Below are 19,136 nucleotides of genomic sequence, written 5' to 3'. Positions count from 1 at the left end.
ATAAATGATGGGTTGAGCTATTTAACAGTTTTATTTCTACTCATGTTGAGTAAAAGAGAAGAGGTAGGGAATTAGTGCTGCTAATAAGTCTTTTAATTAAGACCATGGAAGGAGAAGCTGACACCATGTCTGTCTCTAGTGATTTGTTTTTATCTCTCACTTTACACATTTCATGCAAAAAGTATAGATGTTTGCTCTTAGATGTAGTGGAGTGGAAATTGGCCATAATTAAATCTACTGAAATAAAGTATTTACGTACCACTGAAAATAGAAAAAGGTCAAACTGCAGCTGGAAGGAGTAAACTTTTTGAAATTAAAGTACAAATGCTCTGTCTCATAACGACTTAGAAGCATATTTGTATGTTTAACAGCCCTGGACTTATTTTATCAAATTGTTTTTTATTAAACCGGAAGAACGATCAGAAACTACTACAGCTTGCTGTGAAATGTTTTTATTAAATGCAAATAGTTAAAAAAAGCAGGTGTTGGCAGATTAACTAAACGCAGTTATTCCCATCAGAATTTCAATGCGACATTTGGCCTTTAAAAACATTGATAGTCGAGTAGCTGAACAGTCAAATGTTTGGTCTGTGTGAGTGATAAATACAAACTGTTATTCCAAAGATTTTATGTCTTAAACCTCTAAAAACTAAATTTTCATTGTTTCCATTTTGAGAAAGTTTTTACTTCGACCTTGTTTCCTGTGGTTGGAGGAAACCATGTACATCACTTTCAAAAGTTGGAAAACTATAATTTTACCCAACGAACAACAGGGCAGATGCATCGACCAAATCCTGCTGTGAAATCTGCTGTCAGCAGGAAAATGTTTAATGTGTCATTGTGTACATGCACAAGAGAAGCTCGACAAAAACACTTCAGATTGTAATGATGCAGTGACATTATCTGTGGCCTCTGGAGACAAGTTTATTCACGAAATCAACGTTTATGGGTTACAGAGATTTTCAAGACTCATAGTAACATTAACAAATATTAAACAGTAAGTGGGGCTGCAGAGGTAATGACATCAGATTTCAGTTAAAGGTTCACAGAAAGCTCAGTAATGTCTGAAGAGGCGTTTTCACAAAGCATCAATTATCCATCCAGCGTGTGTGTGTGAGAGAAGTGTTTCACACACACACACACACGCCCTCCGTCTCATCATCTTCACCCTCCGTCAGTAGAGGAGGAAGAATTCAGAACTAAAGCTTAACAGCAGAGAGCAGCTAGGATTGAAAACTATACAACAACTTCACTGTTCTGCAACATTTATTTCCCCCAAATCTACCATCAGAAATTGGAGTTCATTTGATTTTTAGCTTTTTTTAACTCTACTGAATGTGATGTGTGTGTGGGGCTTTAACTTCACCCTACACTCTCTCAGATGCAGTTAGCTTAGTGTAAATGTGCTGCACAGAAATCTTTAAAGCTCTAATTTCCAGGAGTAATTGAACAAAAAAAAACAACTTAAGTCTGTAGGTGCCCACTTTCCCTATAATTAATGGAAGACGTACCCACATTCTTTACTTAGGTGAAAGTACTTTATCATTTTCAGTGCAGGACCCTACGAGTATACGCATTAATAGGCAACCCATCAAAAGAAAATCTCTATTGGTTGTTTTCTAAAACAGTGACATGTTTCAGGGTGAATCTGATGTTTTTCTATAATAACGGATTATATATACACAACATGTTTAATGCAGACTTTAAGGATCAGAAAACTGTGACAAATCCTCCCATTTCAGAAGCTACAGCCATTAAATACTTGGCTTTGAGTGTGTGACAAATGTCTAAACGGTCACAGATTTACTGTTCTGCTTTGTCTTCGCTCTTTAAAAATGTAATCACTGTTTTTAAATCACCACAAGCCCCTGTTAACATTTTCTACATATGAAGCTACTCAAATCTGCAGATATAACATTTCACTTATCTTTTAAATCCTGAGGTCCAGCCCTTATTTACTGGTGCATATTCAGACAGTGTGTGGTTTTTGTCTCTTCTGTAGTTGTCAGTGACCTGGAAGTGAAGCTTAGCTTTGCAGTCCACAGACTGGCTCAGTCTCAGCAGAGGGAGGATTACACACACACACACACACAATCATCATGTGAAGCAGGAAAAGTCTGCAGCAGCTTCAGGTAACCTGGATCATCACAGGCTTCAGCAGCGCAAAGGTTTCATTTGAAGAGTAAAAAAAAAATCCCCGTGACACTTTTTTTTTTCTTTTCTCTCTCTTTCCAGAACCTTGGGAGAGCCAGGAGGAATCCTGCAGTTCAGGGTGACAACCACCAGGTGGCAACACTTCCCCTCCATCAGCTGGAGCTGCTGCCTTGCTGCTGTGTGGACGCTGACACCAAAAGGTACAAAGAATTAGATTCAGTCACACAGAACAAACTGTTTACTGCAGGTTGATGCATGTCCCCCTCTCTGTATCTGTAATTACATGTTTATATCCCAGCAGATGTTGGTGATTGTTTACAGAGTCCCAGTGCATGAAGGAAGCTGCTGTTTCTACATTTTGTAGAAACCAAAATCAAGAGAAAACCAGTCTGACAACACCTGACACTAGTAACCACCCTACATATGCTTCAGCTTGTCATTGCTACCTACAAGATTTCCAAAATACCCTGAGTAGTGTGTTGCAACATCACTTGTTTAACATCAGCAAACTGTCTGAACACATCTGGGACTAGTGATCATGATTCCAGTGCATGAAGCTGCTCACCAACATCTGCTGGGATATAAATGTACTGTAGTCATTCTGGGTCCTTTAGAGCTGCTGTCCCGATTGTTTTCCAACTATCCCTGCAGTTTATCCGAACACACCTGATCCAGTTGAACAACAAGCAGAACTGCAGCTCTCTAGGACCTAGAATGAAAGACATTTTGTTTCCCTCCTCACTCTGAAGTATTTAACTCGTGTTTATTTCTGTACCTGTCAGGTCTCTGAAGCGTCTCTTGGCCTCCGCTCTCTCCTCCGAGTCAAAGTACCACACTGTGATGGCGTACCTGAAACACAGCAACCACGTTTACTACAGCTCTGGCTTTAAGTTCAAATTAACTGAAATCAGCAGAATTACTCATTGACAGCAGTAGGTGGAGCCGGGTTTAAAATACACTTGTGTAATTAAATGATTTACATTGTGCAACTTTTTCCACAAAAAATCCCTAAAAAAAAAAAAAAAGTACTATGTTGTTTTCCACATATGTAAATGGAGTTGGTTTGGAAGATGTTTCTAACACAGACCAAACCTGGTTCAGTAAAAACAGTTCAATCAAGAGTGTGTAAAGCTAATCCCAAATTAATCGAGTTAAATGTTGTAAGTTTCCTCCAGGGGCTTCTTACCTAGTGGCGTAGGAGGGCTGCACCTCATGTGGGTTTCTGCGGTCAGACCAGAAAAAGAGCAGTCTGTCAAACAGAGGCTTGACGTCGGCCACATAAGATTTCCCTTCTGGAAAGATCCTCAGGACGCCCCCATGCTCCTGATACACAACAACAGAAAATCGTTTTTTTTTTACTAAAGCAAACCTTATTACATCTGGTAATGATTCTTTAAAGTCATCAGTAATAGAAATGGTTGACTGTACCTTAGCGTTCCAGTTCTTGTTGAGGTAGTAGATGCAGGTGATGCAGCGTCCATCACTGTTGGGGTTGTCCACATGTTTGACATAACCTGCTCCATTTCCTGGGTAACATGCCACCATGGCCTAAAGACAAACACACAAAAGGTAACGAGTTTTGATTAGACCACGGTTTTCTATACATTAGATTTGTGGATAAACACATTTTTTAGGGTATCAATAGAATGATTGCACAAACTATCACATTCCGATGACACACAACCCTCATCCTTCATTTAGCTATGAGGAAAAACAAACAGCACATTCTCAGGTGACAAGGAAGCTCGGTGACACAACTTCTGACAAATCCAGACAAACCTTCAATAAAAGCTCGTGTGTTGAGGATCAGTTATGTTGGTAGAAGTGATTTCACAAAACTTCCCCAGTGTGCGAGGACATTTTGGCCACGCCTCCTAGCTTCAAAGGCTGAGGTTAGTGACTGTCCTCACAGCTGTAAAAAGACCCATGTGTGGGTGTTGACATTTGCTAATATTTCTTGTGATCAGTGGGCGTGTGCTTTGTGGTACAGCTTCAGTTGCACGTACACATGATGCATGTGTGTTCATGTCTGCAGGCCTGCGTGTGAGGCCTCAGCGCCTCTGCAGAGACAAAGTCAAATCATTTTAATGCCGTGTTCCATAGGAATCCTCGGAATGAGGTCAGCTGATTTGACGTGTGTTCGTACAGCAGCCAGGTTGAAACGTAGCAACATCTGACGACAGAAGGTGGACGAGACTCAATCTACAACTGCTGAACTAAAAAAAAAAAAAACCTGAGACGTTATTAAACCATTCAAACATAAAACTTGTTCCCATGTGTCTCCTCCCTGTAGCGCTGCAACCTTTTGACCTGAACAGGAAAAGCCCGATAAACTGAGAGCTGCAGACAATTGTCAGACATTAGAGTCGGTGTCAAAGTCAACAAAGACTCAAACTGTGGATTTCCTCCCAAGAACAACAGAGCAGTGTCCACAAAATGCTGATCCTCTGAGAGGCCGTTAGTAATGTGCGGCTTTACTGCTTTCTACTGTTTCTCCATGTATTCAGTCAATATACTGTTTTTATTGACTTGGTTTTTGGAGTGTTTACAATAGGTTGGGACTAAACCCTATAAACCTTAAATAAAATACAGCTGATTTACAATATTTATGAATAAATGTTTAAAGATGATTAAACTACGGTGTAGTATTGTGTTGTTTTGGTGACTATCCACAGTAAAATGTGCCTCACAAACTGGTGATGGTGCCAACATCAATACTAACAAGTGATGTGCACAGGATTCTTTAACAAGTAGAAATTTCTTTTGAATAAAAAATACAATAAAGCAACATTATGACCTCAGAAAATATTATACTCATAACTAGTAAATGACCTGTAAATGCGAATATAATAAGTAGACTCTGCTAAAAGCAAAATATGCAATGTTTAACTTTTGTTCCTCATCTCTCTCACTAAAGTTACACCATGAATACAAAAGTCATGCTAAAAAATAAAATGCCTCATCTTAAACATTTGGTCGAAGTCATATGAAAGCCGACATGTAACAAACCAGGAGCCCTGACTTTTGTATTTGAAAAAAAAAAAAAACACAAAAATATTAGCAACAGGAAATTCCACTATGAATTTCTTCTGCTGTGAAAATATTTTTATCTCCAAAGACGTTTTATCCAAACAGGGTCAGCTCTTGAAAAAGATGTGTTTGCTGACAACATACAGTGATATACAGCAAAGTGCATCATCTGATGCCCGAGCTCGATAATTACACACAGATCGCACGCAGCGCCTCCACTGATGCAGTCGTTGGGATTCAGGTTTTGTATCTGCTTAACATGCAAACCTGACCACACAAAACCAGAAGCTCACAGATATCTGCAACATCACCTGTCAAACAAAAGTGTGCAGGGAGGTGCACGTCGCTGCATTCACCACAAAGCCCTGTTCACGTACTTCTCTTTGTTGTGGTCCCTGAACACAACATCAGGCCTTAAGTAACCTCGATGACCCGACAGTCACCTCACGTCTGTGTTTACAGATACATTGCATGCAACCGTGAAGCTCCGCCCCCTTCCTGCTGAGACATTCGTATTGGTCCTAGTGTGAAGGAGGGCGGGTCATTCCAAGGGTTGGGTGAGTTGAGCCCCCACCACCGTGCATACAAAGGACTCCAGAGCTGCACGTACTGTTGGACCCTCCTTGGCTGACAATGACGACAAACCCCCACTGCTGCTACGAGAGAGAATGACCTGCTCCAAAACCACAGGCGGCCTGTGCTGAGAGGAAACAAGGAAAAACACACACTGGTGCTGAGGCAGGCACGCACACATGCACACACACACCCATTGCCCTAACACCAAACCTTAAGCCTCAAAAAAACTCTTTGAAGTTCAACCAAAATGTCCTCAACAATGGTATCCAAACTAAATTTGTCCACACAAAGAAATAAAGGCATGTGCGCCAACACATCCCACCATCACCACCGTCCAACATGGAGAAGGAAGTGATACACTGAAAAAAGTTTAACAAAGAGCCTGAGAAGCTGGCTTGAATTCAGTTTTATCTTGTGCTAGTTTGGGGGGGACGGACGGTTAGTGTAGGGACAGTGGGACCATAGAGCCTCCCAAACTGCGGCTGTGCAGTTGTTTGGCCCATTTCCAGCCTCACGACGGTTTAATATCTGAGCTACGTGTGGAGCGTGAGGCTGCAGTCTTGTCTCCTGTTCCGCGTGAATCCAAAACAACAACAACCAGGATGCGTCTGGTTTCTTCTTCTGGGCTCGACATGCTTGTTCCCAAATAGTGGACTTTTAGGTCAAAACCCATTTTAGGTCTCTGTGAGGTCAACTAAAGGTTTTAGTACTCGGTGACTGAAGCCAATGTTTGCTCTATAAATTGTAAAAAAAAATAGATCTAACAAAACGTGAGAGGCAGCACATTCAGGTGATTAGGAAATATCTGACATTTTCACTTTAAAATGATTAAAATAAAGCTAGATTATACAAACACCTCATTTTCCCACATCTTTCCACTTTGTTTTGAACATAATATAAGGAACCGCACGATGAAATGGGAAATGTGTTGTATTGGTGATAGAATTCCTCGCTCTTCTTTTGGCTGCACTGGGACTTGACCCTTCAGCACCTTCAAGCCACACTGACCTCAGTAAAACCAGGTTTATCGGCTTAAGGCCACATCACAAACTTACAAGACGTTGCAATTTTTCCAGTGTAACAAACCGTTTAAATCACAGCTACAAACACACACACCGTGAGACAGCTGATCTTTGCATTGATATTCTCCTACTTAGCATTAAGGGGTTTGTGTGTGTGTGTGTGTTTGAGAGAGAGAGAGAGAGAGATCCTGTAACTCAGCTGCCCTCTTCTTCTTGAGAACTTCCATTTGGCAACACGCCCACATACTGACACCGTGTGCTACCACATGTGAGAACAGGCCAGACATGCTGGGAATATGTGTGTTTGCATGTGATATGGGGAAGTAAGAATGGTGTAATTTAGTGTGTGTGTGTGTGTCACTGATTGCTGAGGAGCAGTGAGGTTGTGAATAATTGAGTAAGTGTCTAAGTCTCCACTTCTCCATCTTCATCTCTGTGTCCTCTCACGTGTGCACACAATGCAAACTTAACAACTCTACACGTCCGTCTGCAACCTCAATTATAAATTAACCACCAACCTGCAACAAAGCAACCACTAGGCTGAAACCATGCATGAAAGAGGATTATAATAATAATAATAATAATAATAATAATAATAATGACACCTGCAGATGGCTAAGCAAAAACTAAAAACTTCATGTGACAAGGTAATTTATCAAAAAACATAATTGCAATTAAAGCCCAGGACTTCATCTTCATTATTGTTTTTCTGACGTCCCCTCAATTCAACTTGTAAATTATAATTTGGAGGCAGAAGATGTTGGTCAGTTTTAACTTAAAAACTCCAAAGACAAATATTAAACTCAAAATAATATCCTACAGCAGTTATGGGAAAACCATAAATGCAGTCATTTAACCATTTTTCTTCTCTGATTCCACTTTACTAGAATCCTCCTCAATGTATTAAGTCGACAAATCGGTAACAACAGTACCTCATTCAGATCCTGCAGTTAGGAAAAAAAAGCCAAATTTCCAGTAACTACTGCAAATTATTTTAAACCATCATCAACGGTCCCACTTTAACACGGTGTTTATGAGTTATTAAATATGACCCATATGTAAAACGTGTTTTGTCAACTTTGGTTCCTCAGCCTGCTTGTTAGTGACCAAGTCTGTTTACTAAAGGACTGAACTTGAGTAATATTTTGAATGACTTCGAGTACTTTTACTTCATGTTACTACAGTTTTAAGGAAAACACACCTTCTACGTTTAAGTTTATTTTACACCAACAATTTATTCAGTTTTATAGGAATCTACATCTGCTGCAAGGAGAAGCTCAACTGTCAGTACAGTCTGTGTAGTAACTTATCTTTGATGCTTATTTGATCATTTCATTTCTAATAAATACTGTTTAAAATCCATTATCTTGTTAGTGTAGTACTTTTACTTTGGCACTTTAGGTACAATTTAGAGCATATACGTAAAGAGTGTGAGGCTACTTCTGCAGTTAAGTATCTTTTAGAAAAGTACTTGCGCTTTTACCTGAGCACTGCCTTGTGTGGACGTATACGACCTTTGGGTTTTCACTACGGTACTTGGTACTTTGTACTTTGCTTGGTCTGGTAAATAAACCTGCACGATCCAGTCTTGGACTCGGGACGCACCTCCAGCCGGCTTCTTACCTTGGACCTCTCCCGTATCGGCTTGTTTCCCAGCCGGCTTGCGCACATGGAGATGAGCTTATCGATAATGTTGAGCAGGAAGTTGATCGCCTCGCAGCCGCGCTCAGAGCCGCTCACCCAGGCGATCTTGTCCCCGCGAATGCTCCTCCGGTGGATGCCCGGGACGGATCCGGCCAGCCGGCCGTCCTGCAGCGAGCCGGAGCGGTGCATCTCCTTGACCTGCTCCAGGACGGCGTCCCCGGCCAACTCCCCGAGCAGAGAGTCCACGTAGCAGAAGCCGCAAGCCAGCAGAGCCGGGACGACCCGCTCCAAAGCCAAAGTCCTCAAGTCCGAGTCCGAAACGTGCTCGATAAAAGGCATCTCAGCGATGGTGGTGGTTTCACAGAATCAAACTTGAGTTTTTGTTTGGAGACGTGTTATCGACTGTTTGACAAAGAATCAGATAAAGTGTCTTCACTGTCACTCCGGGTTTTCTCCAGGGTCAAAGTGTGACTGTGACAGCTGACACTAGAAACAGAAGGTGGCCGACACCGCTGCACGTCCTCTCGTTGCTGCTGCGTGTCTGATCGCATGTTAGCGCGGACCTTTTACAAAAGCAGGGAACAAAGCCAAGCCGGAGCACGAGGTCACACCAGTTCCGGTTTGCCGTTTCAAAATAAAGCTCTCGCTGATTATACCCTGCACCTGTGCACGTCCAACAATTCATTTTCTTTTTCGGGAGGCATTGAAGCAGAACGAGGGGGAAACTACTTTCCTTTGAGATGAATAAGATTTGTTACTTTCAATTGAACTAAAACAACACGAATACACCAGTGAAAATAAATAATCCCAAATTATGGCAGGATTAAACGTTAAGGCCTGTACATAAAATTGTCCTAGTGAAAGAAACTTTGTAAAACTTCTTTGCTGCTTAAATGGCGATAATTCTTATAAATCTGATAATATTAGTCATACATCTAGCAAGTACACCATGACTTGTTTTCTAAAGATCAATGATCAAAGAGCAGTGATTACCCATATTTTTACCAGAATGTTTCGACAATATAAAACCTAAAGGGCTCAAATCTGTGCAAAATGGGCCACATATTTTTCTCCCCTTTCTTCAAAAGAAAAAAAAGTTGTTATTGAATATTACAATACTATATTTGTTAAATTAGGAAAGATAACAATGAAAAATTTTCAAAATTTAGTGGACTAAAGAAATACTTTTGGAAGAAAATCATCAATTTGATCCTTTGACGCCCGTCCACCCTTAGAAACTTATACAACTGTGTGACTCATACCTACTTTTATTTAAGTAGCATAACAAAGTACAGTTTTTATTACTTATACTTTACTATTTCCATTTTATTCTTCTTTAATTTGTAGTCTTTTGAACAGATTGTTAAGACAGAATCTCGTGAACTAATAAATATTGAAGTATTATTCTGGTGAAATACTGTTAAAACGATCCGTTTCACTGGTTTACAGCACCCAACACTTGATTCATGTCCCCTCTAACAAACTAAAACAGAAGAAATGTTTACAGAAGCAGTTTTTCTCCTTGAATTACACTTAGGACCTGCCCAGCTTAAGAGTTTTGCCAAAATTGTATTTATAAAGTGCACATGGAAAAACTAAACAAGGCAAATCAGTTGGATTGATGTTCATGGAAAATCCCTTTCCTCTTACAGTACTGCTACTTGTGAACTTTCCTGAAAGTTAAGTTGTAATTTCACTTGTCCTTGAGTATTTCCTTGGCATTTTGCACATTTTTACATCTCACTACCCTAAAATCAGTTTATAGCCTGTGCGCGTTTACTTTGATAGGGTACTTGCCCACTTCCGGACGCATTTCAGCCGCTTTACAGCCGAGGATGCGTGAAAGTGAACACAGGCGAGTGGAACGTGCTGGATGTGATGTTCGCTACAAGAGGTGGAGGAGGAGGTGGAGGGGGGTGGAGGAGGGGGATTACCGGACTTCAGTCTGTGTCATACTCCCTTCACCACTGTATTTCTGTTACTGTAATCACGTAATGCTGCCAATGAGCAGTTTAACATTTTAACACGTCGCTGCACAGAACGGTCACAGTACGACATCGTTTCCTTTAACCACGTAACGGAAACCGACTATGAATGTTTCATATGATCAAAGTAAATCTTTAATCATTCATCTGTTATCAAAAAGACGGTAAATAAAGTTTAACAAACCTGAAGTGAAAGGCAGCTGCTACGTGGACGCGCAGTGGGCGTGCCCGCCGCCATTGCCCATGCCACCAGACGCATGTAGCACTCGCCCCCCCCCCTCCTCTATCCGTGCGGAAGTAAATGTCAACTTGAACAAGAGCCAGGACGAGATTGCAAACAGCTGACAATAATAATGATAATATTATTAATAATAATAGTGATCGTTTTTAAATAATAATGTCAGCTTTTTTTTTTTTTGGTAAACCACTAAAAATCCAGCCTTGATAGACTTCTGTAGTAAACGGCAGTTGAACTTTTTACTATTTGTCCTCTCTTTGACTTTTCAGTTTTCCATTTACTTCCATTTGCAATGTTTCTCTACCTCAGTGTGATCCTGGAAAATATTCTTGTTTAATGCCATTAAAAAAAAAAAAAAAAAAAGTTTCTCAGGACATGATTTTAGAAATATGTCTGGACAGCACAATCCACCCCATCGGAGTATTTTGACTTTAAAACTACTAGACACTATTTGACTGATTTCACATTTGAGTTAGACCTATTCAATTAATACAAAGTCAATACATGACACTTCTTTGGCTGCAGGTTCCCTCCAGCAAGAAAACTTTTGATGCATTTGTTTTCATAAAATAGAAACTCCTTTTACATGCTGCATCAAATGTCAGAATTTTCAATGACATTTTTTTTTCACCGTTGTGCTATAAGGCTGCAAATCGCATTATATCTTCTTCCAAATTGTAAGGCGTATGCAATCGGTATAAAGGGAAACAACAGACTTTTTAGTTGCACCGTGGCACCATAATGCTAACACAGCACGCTGATTTCTAAGTAGGATCTTGAAAACGTTCTGAGCGGCACTAGAATAAAAAAAAAAAACTTTTTTTTTTTTACATTATTTATGTAGCAAGGATTATGTTGGGTTTAAGTCGGTTCGCTTGAACTAATACATTTTTAGTTTTTAGTCTTATAGATTTCTCTATAATAGCAAATGGAATATTTAAATTATAAAACATTATTCAATTTGGCATTTTACACTTAGTTTGACATATTGTATTTGGGTGCCAATTAGTTTAAAAAGAGTTTGTTTTTATATTTCCACAATGATTCATGACATGGTTTAATTAAAAAATTATATAAATAATACATTTTAAAAAAGAATTCTACTGAGCGGCTTCTGGGTGAAAATAACAACTTCTCTGTTCTTTTATCAAGCTCTCCTGTAACCACAATATACTGTAAACCCTCTAGTAGTAGGTCAAAAGAACATTTGGAAGCGAGCTGTGGTCTTCTGGGCCTGATACAGATGTTTGTGGATCCTGATTGGATGTAAACCAGGCTTTTGGTGAGGGTACTGACCTTACTGTGTCTCCCTCTGATCTTGTGCTTTCCCAGCTTCCCATCAGCAGAGATGATAAGTTTATCCATCCTAGACAGCAGGTAGCCAATGTTCTCACAACCTTGCTCATTTCCTTCCACCCACACGATCTGGTCTCCACGAATGCGCTTGGTGTTGTCCAACACCCTACCAGAGAGTTTACCATCTTGCATCCTCCCAGCATGGTGAAGCTCTTGGACTTCACACAGAATCCGGTCTCCAATTTTGCCCCCGAGAAAGTTGTCGATAATGCACATGCCATAGCAGTTCATGCAGGGGACCATGTATTGCAGCCTGTGGCTGCTGCGGTGCTTCCGGTCTTTGGATCGTGGTTGGATGCTCCAGGGGTGGACACATGGCAAGAGCCTGGAGTCAGGTCTATCCAAAACCTTATCTGCACCTTTGTGTGTGGCTCCAGCTTTAACCCCATCATCAATCCCAGCCACAGCCCTGCTTCTAAAACCACTGTCCGTCCTGTCTTCAGGCCTGACATTGTTACTATTCCTGGTCCCCATCCAAGCTGCAGCTCTATCTGCAGACCAGACCTCAACACTGACCACGTCCTCTTTACAGTTTAAAGCTCTGGCTGACATCACCAAATCATTTCTAATGCCAGGCCCCACAGAAACACTTGTGCCAACGACGTTGACGCCAATCCTAACCTGGGGATTAACCTGAGTTCCAGAACCAGTCTCTCCAGGTCCAGAGTCAGCCCTGGTGTTCCCACAGGGGGGCAGCTCACCTGAGTGCCTGTAGTCAGCACTGTCGTCCTCATTTTTATTTTGAAAATCATCTCCAGAAACAACCTTGGGCAAGGAACTCACGTCTGCATATGTTCCCATTTGAGTTTTTACTTGTTTTACACTTTCCAGGCTGGTTTGTTGGAAGTTGCAAGCCATCTGGAAATCCCAGGCAGGTTTGCTTCCAAAATAAAAGTAAATGTCACTTTAGTAACAAATAACATAACTGATCAGAAATGCAGTGAAATGTAAGTATATTACAGACCCGGTTCAGGCATATAGCCTGGTAGATTTTTTTTCTTCATTCCATTACTGAAACATTTCAATGTCTTAAGTATGAGGATTTGATTTTGAAACTTTTGAAACACCCAGACTGGATGCTTAACATTATATTGTACTTGACCAGAGCTTAGAAGAAACAACAGTACAGTGTTATGGTATCTTTCCAGTTCTACAACAGCTAAACTTTCATAAGGTTATCATTTGTCTGTAAAATTTTAATACTGGAAATGTAATGCTCCCCCATTTTCATTCATCAACCCCAATTTATGCCCATGTTGTCTTTAAACAACTCATGCTGAAAAAAGATATGCTTTAAATAACTTTGGATGTTAAGAATGTCTACCTGTTCTCCTGTTTCATCAAAACGCCAAACTGTTTGTTCTAGCAGTCAACTAATAATCCTGATTATCCCCTTAGTTTATGAATCCTACCGCCTCCTGCGCTCCAGAGCGTCTGGTGCTCCGAGGCACCCACCCAGACGATTGAGCCATAAAAAAGTGACGCTCCAGTACCAGAGAGGGAGGGAAGGAGCAGCTGTACTGCAACATGATCCTGACAATCCATAGATTAGAGTTGAAGAAATAAAAACGGTGGTGGAGATCAAATCTTTAAATACTAATCCTGCACGGCGAAATTAATGCCTACAAATAAAAGGCCATGAATTGAAAAATGTTGAAGTTCTGAAGTATGATTAGGGAAATGTACTTACAACATAACAGTACTCAAGACACTAAAATGCTATTATATTTTATCATTATTTTATTATTTTTCAAGAGCATTTTCATTAAACCTAAATGGTATCCAAATGAGATGATCACAGGGGAAGCCAGCAAGTCTTGATTATTCAGAAGCTGTGACAATAAACTATTTCTTGTTTTTAGTTGAAAAATGACTAACCACCAGAATTGTTGCTAGTTCATTAATTAGCCAATTATTTCAATTCTGTTTGTACGTATTAAGTGTGAGGGGGTACAATGTTAGTTGAAGGAGAAATATAGCAAGTAAATAAAACTCACAAGAACAGGGACCTCACACTTTTTCAGTTCTGTATATGTACTAATATTAGTAATTGTGATCAACAATTAACCAATTTTATCAGGTCACAGTTTCTCAATGTAAATATATTGTTTTTGATCATACTACATCAAACTAGCATCCTCCATTCTCGAACTTTAAAAGTTCAGTACTAGTACAACTCCTGCTGCTGCTTTTTGTCTTTTTTCCCCTAAAAAAAAAGAAAAAAAAAAGAAAAAAGAAAAATCATTTTTGTTGGTCAAACCAAGTAGCTGTCACTCCAGAAATTGATCAATATTTGCAGATATTTTACAGACTAAATGATTGTGAATGACGTTAATAGAATAAGTCAATGAATTAAAGCTAAATTATAATTACACCCTTTGTTACTAGTATGTGTATGGTTACCGTAAATATGATCTTCACTGCGTTGGCAGTAATGCCACCCACTGACCCTGCCAGCTGCGTTCGAGGACTTGTGGAAAACAAACCCCGTAATCAGATTACAAAATACTCAATAAGGAGAGTGTCTATCAGTTATTGGTGGAGCAGGTGTAGACGTGTCACATCACGCCCCATCACAACCATCGCTCACTCGCCGGAACTTCATTTCTGAAGAATGTGTGTATACGTGAGGCTTCACACACAGCCGTTGGCTTTCTGTGCCAGATGCAACACTGATGGTATAAAAGACGCCGTGCCAACTCCGCCACAGGGCCCAGTGTGAGCCAGCACAATGACACCAGCTAACACCTTCTGATAAATCAGGACCTGCTGTAAAGTGGTTTTAGTGTCAACAGGGGGATTTTTCTCTCCTTCCTGTTCTAACACAGAGTGCGGCAGCACAAAGGGCAGAAGTTTAACTCAACTGTTTTGCATAAGCAGTTCTGTGAGTGAGGTAACTTTGATTTCAAGTAAAGCTGATAGGATTATTCAACAATTAGGAATCAATTAATAATTAATCACTGATGCAAGTCTTGATTTAAAAAATGACTCAATTAAATAAATTGGGCAATTAGATGTGATGTAAAGATTCTTCCTAATTTTAAAATGCAACAAATGAATTTAACTGAACTGAATTTAGCTCTATGTCCAAAGGTTTATAACTTGGCTCTCAGTCACACACCAATGGCAACATTTTCACTAGGAGTTGGGGGAGTTTCAACTGTTTCAAGGTTCTGGACAGATGTCAAATTGGACACAGCCCAAATTCTTTTCATTTGTATCCCTCCAGTAGCTGCTAAACTGCACCCATCAAAGCAGCAGCATGACAAACTCAAAATAACGACAGAACAGGATTAAATATTAACTATAGAGTCATAAAGTATTTTATTATCTCTTGCACCAATTAATTTAATTCAGAATTTCTCCAATTAGTCTCTCAGCAAACTTCTCAGACTAAAAGTAACATCTCAAAATATTAACATGGTGGTTTCTTCTGATCAGAATCTGCTTGTTAGTAATCTGAGCACAGCTGATTGCAAAGAATTGTGAAACAAAAGTTCCCACCCGTGGGCTCATCTTTACAAACAGTAGCACACCACAGACCACAGTCTTGCAAAACCCACAGAACGTGGGTTGTTTTTTCCTGTTAATATTTTGGAATTTTTAAATCTTAATTCTCCTGGGGGGGAAGAAAAAAAAAAAAAAAAAGAAAAACCACATCACTAGGACGTTTCCAGTAAATTAAGTTGGGTAATAATTATAAAAGGAAAAATAAGAAAGTGTTAATTGCTAAAAACTACTAATTCCCTGCTTATTCTATTTAAGATTTCAAATATATTAGGCTACATAAAGAAACGGCACAGAAACAGTCAGAGATAATTAGAGTTCCAAAGAAAGACTAAGAGAAAAGAATCAGACTTAGTCACTCAGACTTAGTCTATGGAAATTATGTTGACATATGTTAGCATAACTTCCATAACATATGATGACATAAATATAGTGGTGAACGTGTCAGTGCTACCTTCTAAGCAGAGGACTCTCAAGTGTTCCTGGTATTTCGCCACTCCCTTCATGTGTCAACATACAAAACTAAAACATCACATCCCACATTTTCTTTTGCTGATTCTGCAAGGGAAATGAAACACCGGTGATTTTACAGACACACACATTATCACAAACTGACTATCTGCCATCAGCAGCTTCAATCAAACCACTACATATCACTCCCAGTCTGCAAAAACACATCGGTTGAGCTCTAAAGTAAACCTCTAGCATTACTTCTCAAATTACAGCACGTACACACACACTGCCACAGAAGAGCTTTGTCCTCCTTTCTCTGGCACCAGATCAGAAAAGAAATAGACGTCCGGTTACCTGTTTACTCAAACAATAAAGTTTTTCAAACATATGCTCAGCAAGTTGCTGACTGGAGTGTAAACTGCCACCATCTGACACATAAAAACACACACGGGCCAATGAGATGTCTCCTAAATAGCCTCTGATTGCCACTGCTTTTTACACACAGAGGTGGACATTAAATGCTTTCTGCCCAGATTAGGTAAACACTGAACAGTTTTTCTTTGTGAATCCGGATCAGGTTCTTTAGCTAAAGTGTTTCCCATATTTTACTGTAGTTTTTAATCATTCTTAACACACATCATAAACACAAAAGCTATACACATGAAAGCATAAACACAAAAACAACTGTAGTTTTACTCTAAATTCTGCTTCTACACCCAGAAAATACCAGCTTGCACCAATCATGAATTTGTTAGGACATTGGTCTCTGTTTTTGTTCTGGTCTTCTGACAATTGAGAAAGAAAGTGTCTCTTTTCATAATGCTTTATAGTTTGTGCTTGATTTACATTTTTTTCAATCTCTGCTACCTCCAGCTCTGCCTCCTGTCTTTTCTTCAGTGCCACTGTCTCTAAGCCGAACAACATCTTTGGTCTCACCACCGTCTTGAACACCTTTCCTTTCATTCTCGCTGATACTCTTATCACACTGACACTTTTCTCCACCCGTTCCAACCTGCTTGCACTCGCCTCTTCACCTCTTTTCCACACTAGATTTTTCTCCACCTGCTCTCACTACAAATCACAATGTCTTCTGCAAACATCATAGTCCACGGAGATTCCTGTCTAACCTCATCTGTCAGTCTGTCCATCACCAGAGCAAACAAGAAGGGGCTCAGAGCTGATCCTTGATGCAGACCCACCTCCACCTTGAACTCCTCTGTCCCACCTGCAGCACCTCACCACGGTCTTACAGCTCTCATACATGTCCTGCACCACTCTAACATACTTCTCTGCAGGTATGTCATCAGGACCAACTGCCTTTCCACTCTTCAATGTCCTCCTCACTTCACTCTTACTAATCTTTGCTACTTTCTGCTTCACACAAGTCAACTCTTCTACTCTTCGTTTCCTTTCATTTTCCTCATTCATCAACTCTTCAAAGTTCTCCTTCCATCTTCCCATCACACTCGTGGCACCTGTCAATACATTTCCATCTATCCCATGTCTATCTCTTTCTCTCGCCAACCTGTACAAATCCACCTCAGTCCAACCTAACATAGTCCTCGTATGCTCTATGTTTGGCCTTTCCCACCTCTACCTTCACCTTACGCTGTATCTCCCTGTACTCCTGTCTACTCTCTTCAGTTTCCTGTGTCCCACTTCTTCTTAGCTAACCTTTTTCTCTGTATACACTCCTGAACTTCCTCGTTCCACCACCAAGTCTCCTTGTCCACTTTCCTCTTTCCAGAAGACACACCGAGTACCCTCCTACCTCTCTCCCTGATCATTAGCTGTAGAGGTCCAGTCATCTGGAAGCACCTCCGGACAACCTACAGTCTGTCTCAGTTCCTCCCTGAAAACTACACAGCATGCTTCCTTTTTCAACTTCCACCACTTCATCTTCTGCTCTGCCTTAGTTCTCTTCATCTTCCTCATCACCAGAGTCATTTTACACACCACCATCCTGTGTTGTCTGGCTACACTCTCCCCTACCAATGCTTTACAGTCACTGATCTCTTTCAGATTACAGCGTCTACAAAAGATGTCGTCCACCTGAGTGCTTCTCCCTCCGCTCTTATATATCACCCTATGTTTCTGCTTCTTCTGGAAGAAAGTGTTCACTACAGCCATTTCCATCCTCTATGCAAAGTCTACCACCATCTGTCCTTCTGTGTTCCTGTCCTGAAGACCAAACCTGCCCATCACATTCTCATCACCTCTGTTCCCTTCACCTACATGTCCATTGAAATCTGCACCAATGACCACTCTCTCACCTCTGGGGATGTTCTGCATCACTTCATCTAACTCACATCTAACCCGTGGGGCAAAACCACTAGCAACATTGAACATCACGCCTTCAATTTCCAGCTTCAGACTCATCAACCTGTCTGATTCTCTTTTCACCTCTAGAACATTCCTCACAAAATCCTCTGTCAGGATGACTCCTACTTAATTTCTCTTCCTATCTGATCCATGGCAGAACAACTTGAACCCTGCTCCTAAGCTTCTAGCCTTGCTACTTTTCCACCTGGTCTCCTGGACACACAGTATGACCACCTTCCTTCTCTGCATCATGTCAACCAACTCTCTCACCTTCCCTATCAGAGTCCCAACATTCAAAGTCCCTACTGTCAGTCCTACATTCTTAGCTTTCCTCTTTTCTCTGCCTACGAACACACCTTCCTCCTCTCCTTCGACCAAAAGTAGTCCAATTTTCACCGGTACTCTGTAGGTCAACAGCACTGGTGGCAGTTGTTGTTATCCTGGGCCCCAACCGATCCGGTATGGAAGTCACGATTCGCATTTTTAATTTGGCATGTGTTTTACGTCAGATGCCCTTCCTGACACAATCCTCTAAATTTATCCAGACTTGGGACTGGCACAAGACAACACTGGGTTGTGTCCCCTTGCGGTTGCATAAAGTTACAGAAAAATGTTTTCACCACACTTGCAGGTTCACAAACAGCCCTTATCTTTTCAAATGTCCTTAAGCTGACCACTCAGAGGGAGATCCCTGAGCTTATTTTCACTAAACACATAAAACTAATACCTGTGACTACTTTGTACACAGTCACAAGTAGAGATGGCAGAATATGCAAACTCAATACTCAATTTAAAAAAAAAAAAACCACTCTAAGGGAATTATTTAAAAAATTAAAAGCCAAAATTATA

At 40.5% G+C, this 19,136-nt stretch overlaps 1 protein-coding gene across 2 annotated transcripts; it reads right to left on the bottom strand.

The window, feature by feature from the left end:
* Positions 1-436: 436 nt before the first annotated feature.
* Positions 437-13,467, bottom strand: egln3 (egl-9 family hypoxia-inducible factor 3). 2 transcript variants are annotated; one of them, XM_067479367.1, is made up of 6 exons: positions 13,330-13,467; positions 11,946-12,885; positions 3,583-3,702; positions 3,341-3,477; positions 2,930-3,003; positions 437-2,341 (listed from the first exon to the last, which is right to left on the bottom strand). In XM_067479367.1, the coding sequence occupies exons 1-6, from the start codon at positions 13,344-13,346 to the stop codon at positions 2,307-2,309; spliced, it is 1,323 nt and encodes a 440-aa protein (XP_067335468.1). In that variant the 5' UTR covers positions 13,347-13,467; the 3' UTR covers positions 437-2,306. The 2 variants fall into 2 exon arrangements, with proteins under 2 accessions (XP_067335468.1, XP_067335469.1); XM_067479368.1 differs by lacking the exons at positions 11,946-12,885; positions 13,330-13,467 and adding an exon at positions 8,406-8,984.
* Between the last annotated feature and the right edge of the window lie 5,669 nt (positions 13,468-19,136).

This window comes from Channa argus, chromosome 16 (assembly GCF_033026475.1).
Source record: "Channa argus isolate prfri chromosome 16, Channa argus male v1.0, whole genome shotgun sequence".
Classification (NCBI taxonomy): Eukaryota; Metazoa; Chordata; class Actinopteri; order Anabantiformes; family Channidae; genus Channa; species Channa argus.
Note: the sequence above shows the minus strand (reverse complement) of the source record. Positions and strands in the feature narration are given on the sequence as shown.